This window comes from Haemaphysalis longicornis, unplaced genomic scaffold (assembly GCF_048455015.1).
Source record: "Haemaphysalis longicornis isolate Haplotype H1 unplaced genomic scaffold, Haemaphysalis longicornis Haplotype H1 scaffold_2, whole genome shotgun sequence".
Classification (NCBI taxonomy): domain Eukaryota; kingdom Metazoa; phylum Arthropoda; class Arachnida; order Ixodida; family Ixodidae; genus Haemaphysalis; species Haemaphysalis longicornis.
In genome coordinates, this window is record NW_027526295.1 from 237,627,415 (window position 1) to 237,649,552 (window position 22,138).

The window sequence follows — 22,138 nt, forward strand, 5'->3', positions numbered from 1 at the left end:
CTGCTTTTTTGACTCATTTCACCGCACGTATTCCGTCTCGCAGTTCTTCAGTCGTAAATTGCTGCGGTCTGCCACATTCCAAACCTGTTGCTGTCATAGCTGGCGAGGCCGAGGACGTGGGAGCTCCAGAACCCGTTGCGAAGTGTCCTCTTTCTGTGATGCTCTGAAGGTGTTCACCACAGCTATGGGCTTGTGTGTCTTTTCTTCGTGCGTGTTTTGTCTGCAGCGGGGATGTCAAATCAGGCAACATCCTTTTCAACATCTTGCACGGCCTGGAGCACACTCACATTTTCTTGGGTCTGCCACTCATGCCGTGCCACTCGTTCTTTGACACGTGCCATGAAACGTGTTGTGGCTAATGGCGACTTTATCAGCCGTGTTTCAGAGATCGCAGACTTTTCGCTTAACAAGCCACTAAACGCTTTCGCCTTAAAAACAGAGAAACAAGCGCGAAAAGTTTAAGTTTCCACAGACAACCCTGCAACACAGAAGTGTTTCGCGACACACTTTGAAGAAGCTGAGAAAGGTTGCGCAATTGTGAGATTATGCACTTTTGGGCATTTGAGCAGAAAAGTTTTTTTACGAACAGCAGAAACCTCCAAATTATGGTGAAAAGCTTCCAATCCCTTTGCTGCGTCTACTTGGAAACTCTGGTATTCATTAAACCATGTTTACACATTAACTTACAACCATCACCTTGTACCAGCTCACTGTCAGCTGGCTCTGCTAACATAGACACTTCCAGTTAAAATGTGGCCTACAGCATTAAGAGGCAGTGCTTGTCAGCGTATTTTTTTAAGGCACCTCAACCTATGCCTTATCACATATCAAGTACCTTTTGAAAAGACTAGCGTAAGCTACTTGAACGCTAAGCTGTTGACGTGTCGTCACAGCTGGCACACTACATCAAAACATTATCCCACTGCACAGTGCACATATCAAAGTGTGTTACGACTACGAATTTTTCCACTTCTTTCCAGTTGTACTTCTCAATGACTGCAGGAGGTCTAAATTACACAAACGGGCATACAAAAACAAAAACTGCTACTGGCAACAGCCTGCTTTCCCCTTGCATAATACACTATTCAAAAGCTTGACATACTCACCGCACTGATGGATTTAGCAATTGCTGCAGCCATACCAAATGGCACTGGAGCAAAGCACAAAACCGACAAAATTGAACCCAGTTTTCAGCACAGGGCGAAATGATTTTGGTTCGTGCTAAAAGGTTCTGCTGAAACCTCAAAGGGCTGTCGCAATGCCGTGATTCGCGAGCAATGCAGCAAGTTTCTGTGTTAGCCCTTTGCGACACGGCATGTAGTTTTGCACGCGACTTCTAAGAGAATTTTTGTGCATTACAATCATCATCATCATCTCCACCTGAACTGCTCATCCAGCATTTGCATTTCCTGCTCTGTGGTACGGTACCGCTACCTCATGAATGCCGTGCCTTTACTATCAACCAATACCTTACCCAAAACTAAAGAGCAAGATGAATGCCTCGGCGTTCTACAGCACGTCAAAGTAGGTGCTCTTGAAGTTACCTTCTCTGTCTAGTTAAAAAGTTTATTAAATCAAAAATTAACTGCTACCTTAATATATAGGGCTAAAGATCACAATAATGTGCATATGTTTTCTATTGTAGCAATGGTTAGGAAACGGTGGTCATGTTTATGATGGCCAGTTTAGGATTAGGACACGATCTAGTTTATTAACTACTCATGAGATTGAGTTGTTTACGGTTTTCAAGTGAAATTTTGGCTGTCAAAAGCATACACAGGCAGCTACAAATTTTTCTGATGGCTACATCCTAATGTGTGTCGCAAAGGGTTAGGCACACACTACATGGTCCATCTTTCCAGTGAAACATTAGGAGTGCCACCTGGAGATTAAATACTGAATTATGATACTAGTGGAAGAAAAGCAGAGAGAAGGAAATGACGTAGAAAAGCTACCTCACGTTACCAACAAGTATTAATTTCCTTTAGCCAGCAGCTAACATCAGGGCTAAAATTAGAAGGGCAGTATTTACTGTAGATGCATGACAGCTTAAGGTGTGATGGCACATGCCATCAGCTCAACACAAAGGAAGAGGAACGCCAATAACATTCCAGTCAGTGTACCAGCGGAAACATATGCCAAAAGGGTCTAAGTGATACAGGCGAAACATTGAGTCTTTTTCTACAGCCAGCACAGCCTTCTTCTCCTCAGATTTCTCAAGCTGCGCTTTGCGATGCTACATAGCGTCAGCAAAAGATGCATCAATGGGAAAGCATCTTCTTTTCCTGATGAGAAACGCTGAGAAAGCTGAAAAATGTTAAAGACTTCCACTAGAACTTAAATTTGGACTGCTTTGAACAGCATCAAATGACGCGCAGAGGAAACGTAAGAAGTGTCCATGAAGGAGGCACAATGGGCCAGGACAAGCCAACCGTAAGCCAGTGATATCGAGCTATGCCAAGCTATTTCTAAACTGGTGCCAATAATTTCCGACCAGGGTTCAAGAATAGATCAGGGCGGGCTCTCGTTAAGCAAACATCACTTATCAAACAAAAAAGAAACGTCAGATATTTGTTTGGTTCTGGACATAAGACTAAACAAATAGCACTCCCATCAAACAAAACTCACAATAAATTGAACAGATTTTACTCATTCTCCGTGCTTCATTTGCGAAATCACACCAAACAGTGCCATCCTGCAGTTTTTCACACAGCAGTTTGAAGTAGGACAGATTTCTTACGAAGATAGCAGTGGTGGGCAAAGCTATTCTTCACTTCAAATGTCCTTCTTTCATTCACAAAGGTGCAAAATAACACAAGCTGCCTCAACAATGAGACAATATAAAAAGAACTTTCGTCACATCTTAGCAGTACAAAGGAAGTTTTTTACTTTGAAAAAAGGCAGCATTCAGTTCTATAAATACAGCCAACAATGTTGTGAAAAATAAGGTATTTTTCCTCAATGCAGCCAAGACGTTAAAACAGAGTAGTGGTAGTGTTCAAGACAACACACGCATGAAACAGTTTCCCCGCACATTAAAAATATTGGCACAACACTATTTACACGGAGCCAAAATCCAGTTTACATTCTGACTACGTTCCCAAACCAACAGTCATCATCATCAGCCTGTTTGTGCCCACTGCAAAACTGTCTTTCCCATGTTGCCTCAGCCATTCCTGTTTTTTGTGATGGCCTTATCCATCTTTTGCCGCCCAATTTCCTGATTTCATCCCTCCACTGAGTTAATGGTCCCCCTCTATTTGCAGTCACATCTCTTGGTAACTGCTCTCGTACCCTTAAGGTCCAATGGTTCTAAGTTTTCTGCATTGCATGCGCAAGCCCAGGTCCCCTCCTTCCTCTTAATTTGGGCTACTTGTTTTTTCTTTGATATGGTATGCTATAATCCTTCTCCTATAATCCTCCTTTATATTGCTCAATGAGCTGACCCCAAACCCATCCTAATCAAATTTCACTTTGGGGCCATGAAGACAAAGTAGAAGTGCTGTTCATTGAAATGAAAGCTTTGTCCCGATAACAATGGGATTACTGTTATCGCAAACTTCAAACAAATAATGGAGATATTGAAGAAAACAGATGAAGCATTGGCAAATTTCCAGCCACTTTCCGGTGATTTCTCTATCAAGTCACAGAATCTTGTGCCAAGAAACACGACTGGGTGTAGTAGTGAGGCCTCTAATTCTGATCGACCACCCGCCGCGGTGCTGTCTCAGTGGCTAAGGCATTGTGCTGCTGAGCCCGAGGACGCGGGTTCGATTCCCGGCCGCGGCTTCCACTTTTCTGATGGAGGCGAAAAGCAAAAGTGCCTGTGTGTTCGAGATTTCAGCACACGTTAAAGGTCCCCAGGTGGTCAAAATTAATCCAGAGCCCTCCACTAGGCACGCCTCATCACCTGTGTAGGGTCGGCGCGTTAAACCTCATAATCAATCAAGTTCTGCTTGACCATATAACTTGAATGCTAACGTGTGGTTAACACCCTGATAACCATAATTTTAGTGCTGGTCCATATTAAATCACTTCTGGTCATATTACATCGCTGTTATGCGAAATTTTCAACATTTCTTGCATTTTTTTCTTTTGGTTAAAAAAAAAATTAGTGGCTGGAATATACCAGAGTAAGTTAAACAAGGCTAGCTCTTTCAAGCTGAAAAAGTTATACTTTGTCCTCATGGCCTTGAAGATAACCTTGATCAGCCTAAGATCGGAACAAGTAGATCACCCAGAATATAATTTCTTCTCCTCCCCAGTTTGCAGTACTTCATAAAAGAAAGGAGCGCTCCCTTTTAAAATGTCCCCAATTCATGCCAAAAGCAACATTCAGCCACCTACACTGCTGTCACCCACATTTGCACCCTGCCCACTAAGGGAGTGTTTGCTGTTTCACAGATGTGAAAATCGCAGTCTCGCACAAGGTTACCATTTCACAAGCTTCCTCAACCCACACTGTTCAGCAAAACAAAAGCAGAGGGAAAAAAGCCCCAGGTGTCCAGATCTATTCAAAATACAATCACTGCAGTCGATAGACTCTGCATACCATGCGTTCTGGTGTATATGTTGCAGCTGTTTTTCCAGTTACAGGCAGTGAAATTTGTGCACAAAACTTTATACAAAAGGGCTGTTTTTCACATGCAACAATGGCTGTTAAGGGGCAGCACAACCTACAAAATGATGCAACTTTACACCAGCAAATATGGTTGCCACAGTGTCTGTGTCATGGTGGCCCTCAATTCACTTGAAAAGATACAAAAGCATGAAAACCGGAAACAATAACCTACAATTGAGTTCCAGAACATGGCAAATTTTGTTTCCCAAGGGCCTCATTCTTGCTTTCAATACCAGGATGTCTTCTCACAACGCACATCTCCAGAAGGACCTCAAACAAAGTTCAACCTCTAGGCCCTAGTAACGAGTGCACCAAACATAAAAACAAGCAAAAGAAGCCTTGTACACTCTCTCTTGCAACCCACAATGACAGAAGGGTCACCAGGTGTGCAGATAGCAAGAAACTCGATTATTACAATGACAATGACAGCAAAAGAGTTTTCAAATAAGTAAGCCTCTGGCAACGCCACCATTGTGCCAAGCAATAATTAAAGCCCAAATGAAATACAGTGCCAACCATTCATAACTGTACTTGCTGAAATCTGTTCATTTGTACATGTGTACAGAAGGTGTGAGTTGGTACTTCAAAAGTTGCCTCTTCATGGGCCTCACAAACAGGGTAATAAGAAAAACAAAGTTTCTTCATTAGCTGCACAAACAGATGAGGAAACGGTACGCATACCCTACCTACAATTTTGAATATTGGAAATTTAGTTCTCTATAGTTGCTTGCTCGGCTAGCTGCCACTCAGGATAAGCTCTTGTGGCCTGAGCCCAGCATTGTACGGCATGAGGAAGTCAGCAGTTGCATTCGTTACAGTAAATATATAGGCGGCTGTGGTTAGAAAAAGTTGAAAAAGGTGAGATCTAGAGAAAGTTGGAAGATAAATTTTGAGCAAGTCCTCCACCCGTTTTTCTTTCTGCTTTTGCAAGGGGGGGGGGGGGGGGGGGGGAGTTATGTGTCGAAGTTACACCTGGTCTTATTTAAACCACCTAGGGGCGTTTAATATGCGCTGAAATCTTAACACCAAGGCATTTTTATTGTCCGTTTCTATTGGAAAAACGGCCGCAACGGTTTTCCTTTTCTTTATGCTACATGTTCAAAATAAAGTACTCATTCGTAGCATCATTTATGAATGTACAACTATACTCCCAACAACATCCTAACACATATAAAATAAATAAATCATACAGCACATCAAGTTAGCCATTAAACTGATGTTTATTAGAAATATAAATAATTAAAAACATGGCATATTGTATTACTACTTTGAAATTTCAATCATTTCAAACGTACACGTACGCACAACTTAACATATCTAGCCTTGGTGCTCTTTGACCCCAGATGTCCTTGTGTTAATAAAGCCTGCATACTACTATACTACAACTCAACATTCAAGATAACCTAAAACTTAAATTTCGTCCGCGTAAATGCCCAAGCAGCTTCAATTTTAGCCATGGTAATAACGTCTGTAGTTTATGAGCTACAAGGTTGCAAAGTTGAATGTCTAGTTTTTAAAGAAAGTTTCAGCTTCTGACAATCAGTTCAAAAATAAAAGAAAACAGAGAGGACAGGTTATTATTTTGCTCCCACTATTCACTAAATTGCAGCTTTTTAATTTAAACACATAACTCTTACTTACGTTTCAATCTAGTGTTTCAGACGGCAACGAACTGAAAAGCTGCCTTGCACACAGTCCCATTATTCGGGTGCATTACAGCTAGCAAGCAGTCCGTACATTCCAAATAACCACCAATTGTTGGTTGTGCCAAAAGCGCACGGAATATCCCACTGAATCTAAAAAAGTGGTGCTGGTCGTGAGTCAGAAAGCTCAGCTTAATTATTAACGAAAAGGTCACGAATGCCTCCCCAGGAATACTGTTATAGACAACAAATGCATCGAATAGCAAGTGCTGCAGCCTGTCAGCCTCGCCTTATAAATGACACTGATGAGGCAATCCCTACATCTCAATTCAGCAAATACAGAGCTTACTAGGGCACCTAACGATTTGAATAGCAAAACCTCATCTTAAATACTGTGATATACTGGTGGACACAGAAAGCAGCTTTTGGCCCATGCTTCCCTCGCACAGTAGAAATTGTGGACCGAAGTTACGTTCCCAGCCCCCGTTTATAGGTTCATATACCAACATTCGATACTAGCAAAATTTAGTCTTCCCTCACTAACTTGCACCCAAGCACGCATCAACACCTCTCCAGCAGTGTTGCTCATTGCTGTTGGCACTATCTCTAGATGTATTTGTACTATGTACGTGTTTAAATTACACTGTTCCCAATTTGTAACTGTACACAGCTCCAGACATCGCTATCTAACAAGGACTCACGAAACACTTAAAAAAAAAATTGGGCATTAAAAAAGAGATCCCCCATTCAACGGAGCACTGTGGTCTTTTTCTCTCACTTCTTATGAGTCAATGTACTTGGAAACTGTACACCTACCACCACAAGTCCACGTAAGACAGGGCACCCATCGAGGATACAAAAGCTCTGAAACTTGAACAGCCATAACAAACTGGCCGCAAGTGCTGCTATCTCCCCACACACCTATGTTGTTTAGCAGAATAGCGAGCACACATTTAAGTCCACCCTGCCTTGAAAATGAGTTGTCTGTACACAGAAGCAGACGTCCGGATGGTCCTTAAAAGATTGTCAACAGACTCCCCTCCACTTCTAGGCGCACACAAACACCTTTTGTTGACTTGAGTGGCCGCACCAGTAGAAAAGTGGAAGGGTTTGCTGTGCCCTCGCAGATTCGAAGCCCTGCTCTTCTAGACTGCCGATTGCTTGTCGAAGGGTGAGCAGTGCATCGATGCGAGCATTGTTGGCCGTCCTGTGTCAGACTGTCTCGAGGTGGCCTGAGCAGTGGCGGCAGCAGGCGATGGCGCTGCAGTCATGCGTGGACCGCAAGCCGTTTGCTGGACATTTGCCATCACGGGGGCTGATGCTGGACTCTAGAGCCGACTGTGCACTCGAGCTGAAGGAGAGCTTCAGGGCCTGAAAAGCAATGGCATTTCTGGTGAGACGTATAAATGGTCTGCATCTGTACTGGCTGCCATTTTCTAGAATGCATGTGGAACAAAATATCTGTTTAAAGGAGCACTGACACGAAAATTTTCTGTTACACTTTTATTGCTTTTATCGATGCTTACTGGCCTGGCGAACCTGAAACAGCACTTCAAATACTTCAGCGCGCGATAGTTAATTACATTGAACGGCCTGAAAATCGTTTGTTTCAAATTCCCGCACTTTCATCCCGAACGGCGCATATGACAGACTCCCTGCCTGACCTCACCGGCGCCCGCTTGAGAGGGTGTTGTGCCCGCTCGCCGCTCGTGGGGCCGCGCGCATGAAGTGACGTCACAAGCTTTTGACGAGCGCTGCCACGTCACTTCTTTTGGCTCTCCCTGGATGATGTCACGCTGATGTCCATTTGCTGAGTGCCGCTCCGCGCGCTGCTCCATCAGCGCGATAAATGAGATCCAATTAAACTATGTTCTTCGCGTCGCAGGCCGCTCATATTTCACCCAGGGTATTCTGTTGAGTGAAGGAAGCAAACTGTGCAATAATATTAACGCCGAAAATTTGTGTCAGTGCTCCTTTAAGCTACGCAACAATGCATTGTACTTAGGTGTCCCAGAAATTTATGCAATGCACCAAGAGTGCAAACCAGGTGGCATGTTAATGGTACCTCACTGTAGTGCTGCTGATTAGTCACTAGTACTCCTTTGGTCCTTTGTTCTAGCCCCAAGAATACACAAAACCCAGCTTTCTGGCATGTCGCCAGCAGTGACCTTTAAGAAAATAGAAGTATCCAAGCCTTGAACAATTTACTCCTGCGCAGTTTGTACAATGGGTAAAAATTAGCACACAATACTGCACTAGTAAAAAGGCCCTGCTCTGTTCCGGAAACGTTAGGACCTTTCTGAATCCCTTCTGGCGAATTCACTCCACCTGCTCCAATCAAAAAAGCAACGAGAAATACTTGGAAGATGTTGATGAAACCAAACTTTTAACAGTGCTAAGACTTAGAGCGCGATTCAACAAGGATGACAGAAAGACGACAAACACAAGCACTCTGTCGTCTTTCTGTCGTCCTCGTTGAATCGCGCTCTAAGTTTTACCAAATTTGCACCAAGTTGCCCAACAGTGTGTTCTACTTATAACAGTGCCCTGTACCCCTGAGCAGTATATAGTGGGCCAGTGCGAACAAGTCACTTAAGAGAGCGCCATCGACGAGGAGCCCTTGCCTCGTATGCCCGGTCGGTGCGGCGGGCAAAGGCCTCGGCAGGTGTCGGGCGGACGACAGGTGCGGGCCCCAGCCGCAAGTTGGCGCTGCTGCCTCGGGGCGTGGCCTGGTGGCAGCAACCACGGGCCGCTCGCTGCGCCCTGGCGCTCAGCTGCACAACGTCGCAGGGTTCCTCCTCAGCCTTGGCGGCCACTGCAGGCTGGCCAGCAGGGGACACCAGCAGCTGCTGGAGCTTGGCGAGCAGCCTGGACGACAGAACGTGAACAAGAAAATGTGACGCAAGGTCCAAAATTTCAACAACCGAAATGGAAAATGACGCGCAATTAGCTCGGCTCTGGAATTTTGTCCCATGCCGCGGTGACCCCCCCCCCTTCCCCCCCACACAAACATGCACTGCGGGGGTCGTCACAATCGACGTGCTGTACGTGCGTGCCTTGTTCTGTCAGCCACGGCTCTTGTATTGTATCGTACACGGAACATCGTAGGTTACCGTATTTACTCGAATCCAGGCCATCCTAGATTCTAGGCCAACCGCCAAAATTCGGAAGGTCAAAAAAAAAAAAAAAAAAAAAAAGCTTACCTCGAATGCAGGCCAAATGAAAAAAGGCAAGGGACTGAGACTAGACCACGCACTTTATTAAGCTAGCAGTGCTTGTCGTAGCATGTTCAATGCTTGCTTGTTGTCGTCGACATCACTGTCCTCTTCGTCACTGTCCTCTTCCCACAGCCCGCTGTCCTCACTTGCATCCAGCGCATTCGAGATGCTGCACTAACGGAAGGCCCGCACAATTAGCTCGGCTGGAGTTTCGTCCCAAGACGCGGTGACCCAGTTCGCCAGTTGGCTCAGCGAAGCAGCTTGATGCACTCAGTTGGTGTGAGTTTGTGATCTTGCAGTCAGCCCATCATTGCAATGCTTCCACAGCCTCTCCATTCGCTTGGCGGCACAGTTGATTGTATTGATTGTAGGGTTTAATGCGCCGATGCTTCACAGGTGGTGAGGCGCGCTGTAGTGGAGGGCTCCGAATTAATTTTGACTACCTGGGGATCTTTAACGTACGCCAAAATCTCAAACACACAGGCGTTTTTGCTTTTCACCTCCATCATAAAAGCAGCCACCGCTGCCGGGAATCGAACCCGGGTCCTTGTCCTCAGCAGCACAACGCTTTAACCACTGAGCCACCTTGGCGGGGGAGGCACAGTTGAAAAATTCATTCCGCTGCTTCCGCCATCGGTGCTCGTTTTTCTCATCGACGCCGAAGTTGCGCTGTGCTCGGAGGTTTGAAGTTCTCTCAGCTTCCAAGACTACTTTCCACTTAAAAGCCACGGTGCAGTGGCTCCGCTTGGCAGGTGCCACTGTGCCACGAACACAGGCGCTTCTCGAGGTCACGTGGCGGTGTAAGCAAGCAAGCACGGAACGCTGACAGCTGGGTTCGCAACGTTCAAATCAGCAAAATGCAGCATGCAAACCTGCAAGCTGCAAGCAATTTTTCTTCCTCCATGGCTGTAAGCTTGTGGCCTCAAGTTGGTGTTGAGTGTCTACCGGTGACAGGAAAGCCGCATCCTCGAATCTAATCCAACCCCCAACTTTCGTAAATGACTTTAAAAAAAAAAAAGTGTCACCCTAGATTCGAGTAAATAAGGTACTTCAAACTGCACTCAACCGAGTGGGTTTGGTATGGAAGAAGAGGAAGGACAGGAAGACCTCCCCTCCCCCCCTTGTTATGCTTCTCTGGCATGCCCCACTGCCCTTTGAATCGGCCGCAGGCGCTCCACTGTCTGGTCATCCTGCCGTGTTTAGAGCTATGCTTGAGACTGTCACAGAGTGCCTGCAAGGTTTTATGGTGTCCGCTGTGTAAGGGAAGTTGTCAGGCCTTCACATTGTTCACACGCACAAAACATTTTTCATCAAAACAATGATTTCCACTGGCACCGTAAAGGGCCTTTTAGGAAGCCGGAAATTGAGCGTTTCTTCCCCCTCTCCAGTGTTGTCGGCATGCACAAAACTCATTTACCCACATGACCAGAGTTTTAATGAAAAAAGTGAGAGCAATCAACCTGAAAAGCCAGGTTCTCTCTACAGGGCTGTCTGCGTGCGTATCACATCACCAGAGCAGGAGGGCAAGCACGAAGTTCAAGTAAAGAGGGGGAAAAGCATGCGTCACGTGGTCAAGATACCATGCCAGTGCCTACATGACCGCCTAGCAAAACATAGCGCACTAGCACCATACGTTTTGCACCGGTTGCATATCTGTGGTTATTGACAAACGTCACATTCGCAAACAAAACAAGGTGATGCCCATGCCACAAACACAGGAGTGCAGGCGAAAGATGTACATGCTGAATTTAAACTGTATTTCTGTTTGGGTGCTCTAGACGATATTCCTATTATAACAAAAACTAGCATGACGACAGCATAAAAGTCTCACAAGCGACGCCTGTTTGATATTTCCCATGGCTTACTCAACAAAATGAACTGACAAACTGAAAATTCAGGATACTAGTTGGCAAGTTTGGTTTTCTGCTAACTATGTAAATGCATGCTTACATGAACAGTCATGCTAAATAATAGCTAACGCATTTCTATGGGCTCTACCCGCTCCCTCTCCCTCTACCAATGTGCCACTTGAAGGGACGGGAGAAAGAAAGCCCCTCGGCACCTGCAGGTGGCGGTGAGGTTAGCCTCGAGCTGCTGGTGCTCGCTGGCCATCCACTGCAGCGCCTCCTGGAAGTCCTCGCACTGGTGGGTCAGCCGGGCCTTGCAGCTGGCCAGTTCGTCCACCAGCAGGCTGGGGAAAACAGGCAACAACGGGCAGCAGAGTCATCTGACAGGCTGGAGGGGGAGACAGCCGCTCGTTCTGTGCATCGCGAAGCAGTGGACAGCACTTGTAGTGTGCTATCTGCAATGCGCCATTCAAAATGCGACTACAAACTGACTTGACCAAATTTTCACACTGAATTTAACTGAGCCTGTTCTGTCGGGAATGGCCTGCAACAAGAATGCATAATTGGGTGTGACCAAATGGCAAAGACAAGGTTGCTTTGCTCGCTTCACCTTTTGGTCCAGACAACCTTTGCTCCAGCTTGGAACAGAGCTCCATTCCCAACAAAACGTTAGGAATGGAAACAGATCACGGTTATGCAGAAGGGCCGAGCCCTGCAAGATGGCTAGGGAAGGAGGACAACCGGCATTCAGAAAGAAATGCCCCCTGTAACAAAAAGCGAACTCATTGGGCGCAGCCACAAAGGTACGAACAATGAACCAATTTTATGGAAGATACAAGCCAAAATAATGGAAAACAAAAGAAAAAAATGCTACGCGAGTGCTTAACCATCCTTGAGCACCCTGTTTTGCAGATACAGAAGCGTGTCAATGGAAGCAATGGCCACGTGCCCACCTCTGCCCACCAGAATCGCATGCGCCTGCTTCAGTATAGTGCCCGTCTACCAATATTCCTATATTAGTCTAGGTTTAGTGCACCTTTCCAAAAGATTCACTCGGCCCTCAAATTAGGTGTCCCTACAGCCAGACAGCAACCGGCCGGGGCAGCTAGGGCAGCAAGAAAAAGCGTTGCTGGGCACCACTCGGGGGTGCTGGTGTGTGGTGCCGCTGGCGGGAGTGCTCCAAGCACGTCATCGGCTATAATGCTCCACTCTGCCATTGCCCCTCTACCCAGCACTGCAACTACTTCCAAGCTGCCTAAAGCAGATGGATCAGTGACCGCGTTGAGCACAGTGACACAGAACGACACCAGGGAGAGGAGGTCAACATCTATACAGCTGGGTTCCCCCTTATGTGGCGTTATCCCCTCAAGTTTATGCAGTGCATCGCACCATGCTGCTTTTATTGTGTCGTGATAGCTTTATGGTGGGGTGAAGTACTTCAACCATTATCAATGCTCAGTGTTGGGCTCGTCAAGCTGAACAACAGTATAAGCGACACTAAGCTCAATGTGTGTCTGTTGACCTTGAAGTGGTAGCGAAACTAATTTTTTAAATAAGTAAAAAAATCCTCAAATAACTAGGCGGTGCTTCCTTTCCCCCACCTGAATGCTACCACTCGCACTCACCTACGTGAAAGGACTCTCAATATTTTTTATTGTAAACGGCTTTACGGCAAAAAGCATGTTAAAGGAGTGTGTTGGGTCAGCAAGGCATGTGAGCATCGTGCCACGGAGGGAGCAAACGCGGCCCGGTCAGCGGCCCTACCTGGCAGCCAAGAACTTTGAGCGCCAGACGTCTGCGTGGATGGCCAGCCGGTCGATCTCCTCCCTGCCCTGGGTGAGGCGTTGTGCGTATGCCCGCACGTCAGCAGCCAGCTGGGCCTTGTCCTCGCTCAGGAAGTGCACGCGGGCCTCCAGGTCCTCGCCCAGCGAGGCCACCAGCAGCTTCTTCAGCTCACGGTTCACCTGGGCATTGAGGAGAAGGCAGAAGGCTCTCCCTCTCATCCTCCGCTCTAGGCAGAATTTCCGTTCATCATCCAGCCTTACTCTGCTTAGCAGTCTTAACCCTCCCCCCACGATCACATCAAGGCTCACATAAAAAATTGTCACAAAGTCTACCCTACGTGCAAGAGTGCGGACAGTTTGGCAAGTTGGTGCAGATTCACTTTAATAGACCAGCAGCGAACGTTAAATGGGCAAAAGTAAGGCACAGTGAGGTCCTACTTCTGTACACTCCATCTCTACTGCTGGTTCGTAACAAAAAGGAACACCATTGCCTCATTGGTGCAAAACAGCCCATCAAGTGGGGGCAGCGTGGCTCACCTGCACCTGCACCCGCAGCTGCTCCTCAAGGTCGTGGCTCTGCTGGCGGGCCTCGTTGAGCTGCTGCTCCAGCCGCTCCACACCTTCCGCAGCCATAGGGGAGGAGGTGGAGGGGGTGGCCCCCTCGGGCACCTCCCGCACCACCGACAGCAAGGGGCCACCCTCCTCCACCCCACCAGGAGGGGGACAGGTGGCCCCCTGAAGGGGAAACGGGATCTCCAGCGCGGCCAGCCGGGTCCTGCACACACTACACAAGGGCCAGGCTGGTCAAGTGCTGCCCCAGGGAACCAGGGCCTGTTTGCCCGTACGCAAAAGTTCCCACTTACGAATAAGACGCCAATAAGTCAAGTTGGCCACGGCAAATTAGCCGGTTGCCAGAAAACCCGACGGAAATGCCACCTTACCCGAGCACTTGTATCAGTTTTGGGCAAATGACTTATTACCTAGACAGCGCTAAAGTCGTAGTTCAGAACTTATTCCCACACTTATCGCATTCGGGCAAACGGGCCCAGAAAGAGAAGGAAGCTGGGCAATTCAGCAACTCCAAAGCAACCATGCAGTGGAACACTTCAACTGGCACTCAGGTACTGTCAGTCAAGTGGATAGCCTTTGCTCCTTTGACGAAACGCAGTGCCCGTTCCCTTCATGTTTGTATTCTTGATAAAGCACCGCAATAGGAACTTTTCAGGCATGGTGGAAAGTCCACAGCTGCTGCAGACTGTGGGTGGTGTGACTGAGCGATTCTGGCAATGCGGGCACAAGGGGGACAGTAGAATACTTAGCTATACCGCCTTCCCCTACCGGTCGTGCACACAATAAAGTTGTAAAATTACCGAGGCTGGCTTCCAAAAGTCGATGTCGTCGCAACCTTGCATCCAAGCAATGTCAGCAAAACAGCTTTACGTAAGCATAAAGCAATGTATGCTATGCTGATCATTTGAGTTTAGTTTCGGTCACCTTGTGTTGACCAATACGGCTGTAGCAATAAGTGCACCTATCAATAGAGCGAATGGTTCAAGTTCCTTAAACGCGTTGCGGGCATGCAGAAGGAGAATAAGGGCAGCTGCTAGGGGCAGTTCATGTTTTTGTACATCTGCCTGAGCAAGTCAGTCCTCTTGTACTCATATGGTAGCATAATTACAAAGCGGGGTAAAGTCTGGTGCCCAAAGCACTTCGGTACACACACTGCTAGATAAGATGTCTAGATAAGACACTGCAACTTTCAAACAGACTGCTAACAACAGAAGCCTACACAATTCCTTTCCACAAGATGCACACATAGGTTATCACAATAGCATGTACGTGTACCCCAAACAATACTAATTAGTGAAAACTGCCAACGCCAACTCAGAGCAGATGATGATGGATAATGCCTGCTTGTCACTGGAAGTGCACAAATAAGCTGACCAATAGCAAGAATCTATTCTTTGTCATGTATAAACACAACAACAATACTGCCTAATTACAGCAAAAGATGGTGGGAATTCAAGACAAGCATGGGAATCAGATGGCAAACTTTGCAAGGCAATTGTGAGCTGTCAACTGTTTGCCAAATGTAGGAATATTTGAAGCAGATTTTTTTGAGAATTCAGGCTCACAATAGCACAATTTACTACATCCCAAAAGTGTTTCATAACCCTGCCAAAATAAGAAAAACGAAATTGTCACCCCATAGATTTTTCCACTCAACAATTTCTGGCACTTAAACAGAATTAGGAAAGGTTGTGCAAGCACTCTTTTGAAAAATAAACACCCAAGAAGGGGCACGTGTCTGTAAAATAAATGTACTTTACAGACACTTTAAAAAGAGACTTACTTTAATGGTAAGCATATTAAAAAACAGGTTGTGTCACAACTGCTAGTGCTACTCCAGTTTTGATTTCAATAATACTTCTTGTATTGGCATAGAAGTGCAGTACAAAATTTTATGTGGGTGAGCACAAGATTTATGGTACCTACTTAGAGCTAGGATGGACGGATGGATGGACACACACACACACAAATATATATATATATATATATATATATATATATATATATAGAAAAAATATTTGAGGAATTGGTTGACTCACGTTAAAAACAAAAACAGTGTTTTACTAGTGCTTCGACTGGAGGACCAGTCTTCATCGGAGGAACTGCTCTTATGAAGACTGGTCCTCCAGTTGAAATGTCAGTAAAACACTGTTTTTGTTTTCAATCACTTTCATGCATTGCTATCACCTATGTGAAGGAGTAAAAGCACCAACGTAATGGTTCGTAAAGTACACCTTCACATGGGTGGTAGCAATGCATGAGAGTGATTGGTTGGGGCATGGCCAATGAGATTCGCTTTCTTTTCACACTTCCTGATAAAAGATCAAAGAAGAACAAGAGAGAAAGAGGCCAGCTAATTATAACAAAAATAAATAATTCATTTTGAGACATTTATTATCATAAAACAAAAAAAAAAAAGCCAAAAGAGCTTCAAAGGGTGAAACTTTTCAGTTAAAACAAAAAGTTATTTAGTTTCTAGCGTACCTTCATAACATCAACTAACAACCATGGCAGCCGACTTCCACCCCAATGCTCATTCCTCTACAAAGAGACCCGCACTTTTTTTAAACAGCTAGTATGTGTCCCACTTTGCATTCTGCGTACACGTTAACAAAGCCATTACAGCAACGCTCGAAGAGCAGCAGCCTGCTGCAAGAAACACCACAAACTTGTTGCTGCGCATATGCGTCGGGTACTAATTAGGACAGTGGTAACACAACGAATGTTTGCCTTGGCATGCCTGCCTCCTGTTGTGTACATCAACGCCTACTTCTCCGAACTACAAGCCACCAGGGAATGCTGGGACCAACCTGTGGTTTTTCCCGGCTGGTGCCAAGGGGGTCACTGCCGCCTTGTATGGTTCGTAGGGCACAAACTTGGGCTCGCGCCGCCTGACTGGCATTGGGATGTCTGGGGATGGAGAGCAGTCCTCCATGCCGTCGCCCTGGCACCGCACTGAGGCGGCCAGCTCTTCGCCTGCGGGTGCAAGGACACACTAATTACAACAACCAGCCTCCCGTCACCCAAAGAAAGCTTAACACTAGGAAGGATGCTTCAGTGATTAGTAAACAAACCAATTTTATCATGTTTTTGCATGCATAACACACGCTTGATTCTTCTTTCACGGTGCATTTCTATGATTGTTTTTCTCCCTGCAAACAATGACATGCTGCGGTTTTGGGAGAGGAATCTCCATCTCGGCGATTGTTCACAACGTTTCGTCCATTATTCCTCGGGAAATTCAAAATCTGCACAAGGGCATCGTATACAGCAGACGTGAAAGTGCAACGAAACTATCCTCAGTAACGCCTAAAAACTTTTCGGCGAAAGATGATTTTTTTACTCATTAAGGCCGGCAAGCATACCTGCTACAAACGGATTCACTAGCAAGGTGAAGTGGTTGCTGTTCAATAACCAAATTTTGTTTCTCTGCTTGTTACAATGCCTTCTGGATTGAAATGCTCACTACCTAAACAGTAAATCTACGGGAAAGTACGCTTCTAAAGTCAACGGCAAAGTAAAATAAAGCAGTTGGCCCTTAGCCTGCCATGGTGCACTTGACCTACTGTCTTTTCTCTTAGGGTATAATAAGCTATTTGTGCCTTTTCCTTTGAGTTTTAGTTGAGATGACTCGCAGCGAGGAGTGCTACATTGGCTCTTGCGGCCATCAGTCTGTAATGTACGGTCTTGAATGCAGCAGACAACAAATGATTTCATCACCGAGTAGGTTATAAGAAAGGCATATAAGTTTGCTACCTAAAATACATTTTATTTTACGCAAGGTGAACACTGACAGCTGAGCTTCTGGTTGAAAATAAGGGATAGGGGGACAAAAAACGCCTACACGGTGCTTGCTGACTGCTGCGTAGGGAGCACGTCTCAATGAGTGACATTTAACGCAGTGAACCGGTACCTTTAGCACAGCGTTCCCCGTAGTTCATCACGTGTGACGATTGCTCAGTCAGCCTGTCTTCCTATGAGGACATATCCGCTGCGAACGCAGCGTGCATCTGAAAACAATCGGTAATGCGGCACATCAGGGCACGCCGGGCTTCCAACGAATCATATGCTACGCTGAGCAGGCAAACACAAAGATGAAAGCACAAGGCAGCGCGAAAATTAGCACGGAACGACGATCGACTGGCCTAGTTCGCCGACAGTTCATGCGTGAGCAACATATGGGAGCCAGTGCGGCACGACCACCGAAGGAATTTTCTCCTCAACGTTACACAGCTCTCGAAGAAACGGGAAGTTTGTCAATACTTACATACGAAAACCATCTGTTGGCACTTTGATCGTCACCTATGCACTGCTTCATCGCCGGAACGACACTGCCTCTGACGTCAACTTGGCAGATCTGACCACCAACGGGATCAAAAACGGAAGAAATCTACGCACAGACAAGCAGGCGACGTTTTTGAGATTTTTTATCCTGCTTTCTTTTTGTTTGTTCTTACACCGTAAATAATCCGCTCTGGGACAACGGAACAGTACGCACCCCGCTCCTACATCCAAGATTTTGCTGGAGGTAAGCGCTGCCGAGCATGTCTAGGAATTATGCATGAACTCGAATAAGTTGTAGGAATTTATTCTTGCGTGAGTGAAGTTGTCGCCTACTTTCCACATCACGATGGCCCACTTTTCCGGCCATGCTTGAAGCTGATTCAGCTAACACATAGCGTGCTGCAGTTTCGTACACAGTGTACAGATGAATCACAAAAAACTGTGGGACGCCACTTAGCTTTGAAATTTAAGCCCTGACAACTATGTAAGAAATAAATTTGTTTTTATATTTTTAAAGATTTTTGTCACGGAGTTTTTTATTTTATTTTGAGGATACAGCGCAGCGGCTAAAGTATTGTGCTCCCATGTCGTTGCTGTTTACGTCAGTCATGGTGAGCTGCGGCGTGTAGCCGTATTTTCGAGCCGTAATTTATTTGGATACCCTCGCTACGTCAATACAAGTTTGCATCTGTCAAGCCGTCATCGTTGTTGAGAAAGGTGAGGACCCTATGTTCCAAGACCTTCGGTCGTCATTAGTGGGCGAAAACTCCGTCTGGAAAGTTTCCTATTGTCGCTAGAAAGGCTGTTTCTGTTGGTAAATACGTTTAGGCTTAAAAGTGATCAGAAGGTAGGACGGCAGTTGAGTGCATGCTTGTAGCGTACCGAATGAAACCGCAGACGCGCTTGTTAGCGTTTTGTCCGGTGCTTACTTTTGCGAGTGTGTAGTCAGGGCGTCGCTGCGGCGACGCCGTTTTCCCTTAGCGGCACCTACTTGTGTGCAGCTGCTCCCGCAAGTTACTTCTCGATTCGGTGCTAGTGACCCTTCGCACTCGACGACTACGTTCCTACGGGAATATCTCTGCGGATTTCGCCGGCGACAGCCAGACCGCCTGGGAGAGGCACAAGGGAGACGAGGTATCGCCCCGTATGACTCAGTCCGTTCCGCTCGTGCCTTTCGGTCCGCCGTGAGTGCGCGGCGGTGGCGACAGCCGGAGAATCCGCGAATCGCTGATAACCTGCTGTGTAGTCCAGAGGACTTTCTCGCCCTGCAAGCGGGCGGGCTCAATCGCAGCTAGAGAAGTCGATGCTTTGGGTAGTAGAACGTGTGCTGGGCTGCGCCCAGTGCTTTGACTGGACGATTGACATTCATTTCGCACAAAGGCTAGAGCGTGTTTGGATGTGTCTCAAGAAAGTCGTCCGTTTCGGCCCGTGATGATTTGCGTTGTCTCGGAACTCGATGCCATGCGACGTTCCTGACGCGACCGCAAGCGAGGTGCCCGTCGGCGCTTTGAGAGAGCGGCTCCCCTTTCCGTTTCGCACAAGATGCATGATCCTCAATTTCTTTTCCGTTATGCGTTCCTAGAGATCTTTCTGCCTCGTCTCTAGAGCGAGTGACAGGGACGGAAAATTGGCCCCGTATCAAAGGCAGCAGCTTTCCGCAGTACTGGTTCGTAGGTGTAGTGCTCTAGGGAGAGGAAAAGAAAACGTTTAGGGCGATGGGTGGGTGTTGCCAAAAAGAAAAGAGCGTCGGTGGGAATGACCTCTGCCGCTGTAGCGGCATTGTCTTTGTGCTTGTGTTGGCTGCGCTTAATGGTAGAACGTGGAGGCGCAGCAGCTTTAATGGAATGCTCACGTCCATCGCATGTCATCGATTCGCCATGCTCGCATAACAAGCATTCTCGATTTTTGTGGGCTAACGAGCGCACCTGGCAAGGTCATTAACCTCTGTCTAGTCTCGCATGCGTCTTAGTGGACAGTAGCAGGCATTCCTTTCGGCTATTAGCCATTGGGAGGAAAAGAAAAACACCAAGTACACGTGCAGTTTAAGCTCTTAGAGTGGTTCCTCTTATTACAAAAATGCGAAACAGTCCATCTAGAAATTAACCGCTGTGAAAAATTATTTCTGGCATTCACATTCATCGGTAACTTTGTGTTGTTTTATCTCTTCAGCTTTTTCCAGTGGTTCTTTTTTCACTAATAAATGCTTTCAGGATAGAAGTAGTATATAATTTCCAAATGGGAAAGTAGGTCTGTGCGGCCCAAGCTTGCCTGTAAGCTCAAGTGTGTCAGTTATTAAAGTACAGTTAGATTATTATTAGAAATCTTAGCTCCATAGACATACCAATGGACTCTAGTTTGGCTCTGTGGCTTAAGTGCGAATTTTTTTTCCCCTGTACGGGGTCGTGACACTTGGAACAGATTGTATGAGCCACTGACCTCGTGTGACATTGAGAATGAACCTTTTCTTTGTTGTCTTGCTGTAGTTAGAACTGAAGAAAGCTAGGAATGAACCTGTAGAGCTGGTTTTACCAAAGCTTAAGTCTTGCAACTGGCAGCTTAAAGGGACTTTAAACTGTAAAAGATGGCCTATAGGTGGTATTCGTTGAAAAGTTTAGCTGTCAATTTCTTCGTTTGGCAAAACTGCAAATGGCCACAGACATGGCCGATGCGCCAGGAACATGGCGCTGCTTGGGCCACTGCGCCCGCACAGCGAAGAAAAAAAAAAAAAAACACGGGCGTGCGTCGTCTGCTCTGTTTCAACTTGATTCTCAACGAGGGTGTCAACAGAGATGTTATTAATCGCACTCACAGTGGACTCGAGGCAATACTTTGCATTGCTCCCCTCGCCAGTGAATACAAGCAATACTGGTAGTTAAGAGTGTCGTGAATGCAGATTAGTCGCTCACAGCAGCAGCAGTTGCTTATTAACACGGAAGATGCGAAAAGTGAGAAAACACGTATTGATGACCCTTGCATCTTCCCGCACTACCATTTGTCTGTCGCATCACGAATCTCGAATGCATGGTGAAATGGGATTGATGGAGCTTGTCAAAGCATTCTCCTGAGTCGAACACAGATTCTGGGACGTGTAAACGCAAAATAAATGTATGCGGGAACATTTATGGAGCATGTGGTTTTTATAATGGGCCAACTTCTGCTAGCAAACATTGAGAAATGGAACACATCACCACAAGCAGAAGGTTTCGTCTCAGCTTTAAAGAGTGTTTAGCCTTGCTGTTCTAGTGCAGTCAATAAGGATCATGCAGGTGTACGTGGGAACCATATTTGTGTAATGAAATATCCAGCAGCAAAATTATTAGCGCGATTGGATAGCTACCAGGATGCAGCGGCCCCAAACTTCCATCGTGAAAGAAAAGTTAAGGGGATGGCGCCACTTCAGAAGCAAGACGCCTAATCATAAAAAGTAAAATCAAAGCCAGCCCAGACGTCACTATACAGTCAAACCCGGTTATAGTGAACTGCAATATGCGCCACGATTAGTTCGATATTGCCGAACCCGCCTATAACAAGTTTATTGTTATGAGTTCGCAATACGCGGGAATCCCCTTGCCATCCCTGCATGCAGAAATGAACAAAATTAAGTATGTCATTATTATGCACAAAACAATCGATTTATTGCAAATAGTGAAGCTACTTGCCGCCATAACTACCTACTACCAAGAAAAGGCGGCTTTTGTTTTCCCCTTCGTTTTGGCAACGTCAACTAGCACAGCATTCTTTACATGAGACATTGTTTGCACCAGTTCGAGTCCGTGTTCTTCAATATTTAAGAATTATTGGCGGAGGACATCGACTGCCGAAAGCACTTCATTAAGCGTCAGTCGGCTTTCACTCGCGACATCCTCTGCCTCCTCGGTGCTTTTCATCAGCATTACGACGGTGCTGCTGACGGTGCCCACGTCCGAGGTGCTTACAGTGACGGCAAAGTTGTCGTCGACACTCAGGAAATCTTCTAAGGACACTCTTTTCGGCACATAATCGGGAAGGTTGGAGAGCTGGAGTCTTGGTCCGGACTCACTGAATAGGCGGGTTCCATCGTGAGTTCCACGCGTCAAAAACAGTTAAGGAAAGTGTCGGGCGTCATGTCGCTCCATACGAGGTGCGATGTCTCAGCTGCGGCCTTTGCTCAGTGGTCGCGGCCAATCAATAT

General features: G+C 46.4%; 2 protein-coding genes across 6 annotated transcripts in view; one reads left to right on the forward strand and one right to left on the reverse strand.

Moving 5' to 3' along the window:
- Positions 1 to 2,624: 2,624 nt before the first annotated feature.
- Positions 2,625 to 18,347, reverse strand: LOC144170201 (golgin-45). Of its 5 annotated transcripts, XM_077699838.1 has the most exons (9): positions 18,182 to 18,347; positions 17,951 to 18,040; positions 17,597 to 17,693; positions 16,494 to 16,659; positions 13,651 to 13,897; positions 13,094 to 13,293; positions 11,545 to 11,673; positions 8,889 to 9,132; positions 2,625 to 7,635 (listed from the first exon to the last, which is right to left on the reverse strand). In XM_077699838.1, the coding sequence occupies exons 3-9, from the start codon at positions 17,622 to 17,624 to the stop codon at positions 7,477 to 7,479; spliced, it is 1,173 nt and encodes a 390-aa protein (XP_077555964.1). In that variant the 5' UTR covers positions 17,625 to 17,693; positions 17,951 to 18,040; positions 18,182 to 18,347; the 3' UTR covers positions 2,625 to 7,476. The 5 variants fall into 5 exon arrangements, with proteins under 5 accessions (XP_077555964.1, XP_077555965.1, XP_077555967.1 ...); XM_077699839.1 differs by lacking the exon at positions 17,951 to 18,040; XM_077699841.1 differs by lacking the exon at positions 17,597 to 17,693.
- A 181-nt stretch (positions 18,348 to 18,528) lies between these two features.
- The window catches only part of Mo25 (calcium binding protein Mo25), a 28,568-nt gene continuing 24,958 nt past the window's right edge, over positions 18,529 to 22,138 (forward strand). Inside the window, exon 1 of the mRNA XM_077699842.1 lies at positions 18,529 to 18,684. The gene's annotated coding sequence lies outside the window, so the exon portion shown is untranslated. The remainder of the gene's footprint in view (positions 18,685 to 22,138) is intronic.

Coding starts and splice junctions, on each gene's coding strand:
- LOC144170201 (XM_077699839.1), bottom strand. CDS start 17,624: ATGAACTACGGGGAACGCTGTGCTAAAG. Junction 13,294..13,650: donor AGCTGCGGGTGCAGGTGCAG/GTGAGCCACGCT, acceptor CTCAATGCCCAG/GTGAACCGTGAGCTGAAGAA. Junction 11,674..13,093: donor TCAAAGTTCTTGGCTGCCAG/GTAGGGCCGCTG, acceptor TGTTTTCCCCAG/CCTGCTGGTGGACGAACTGG.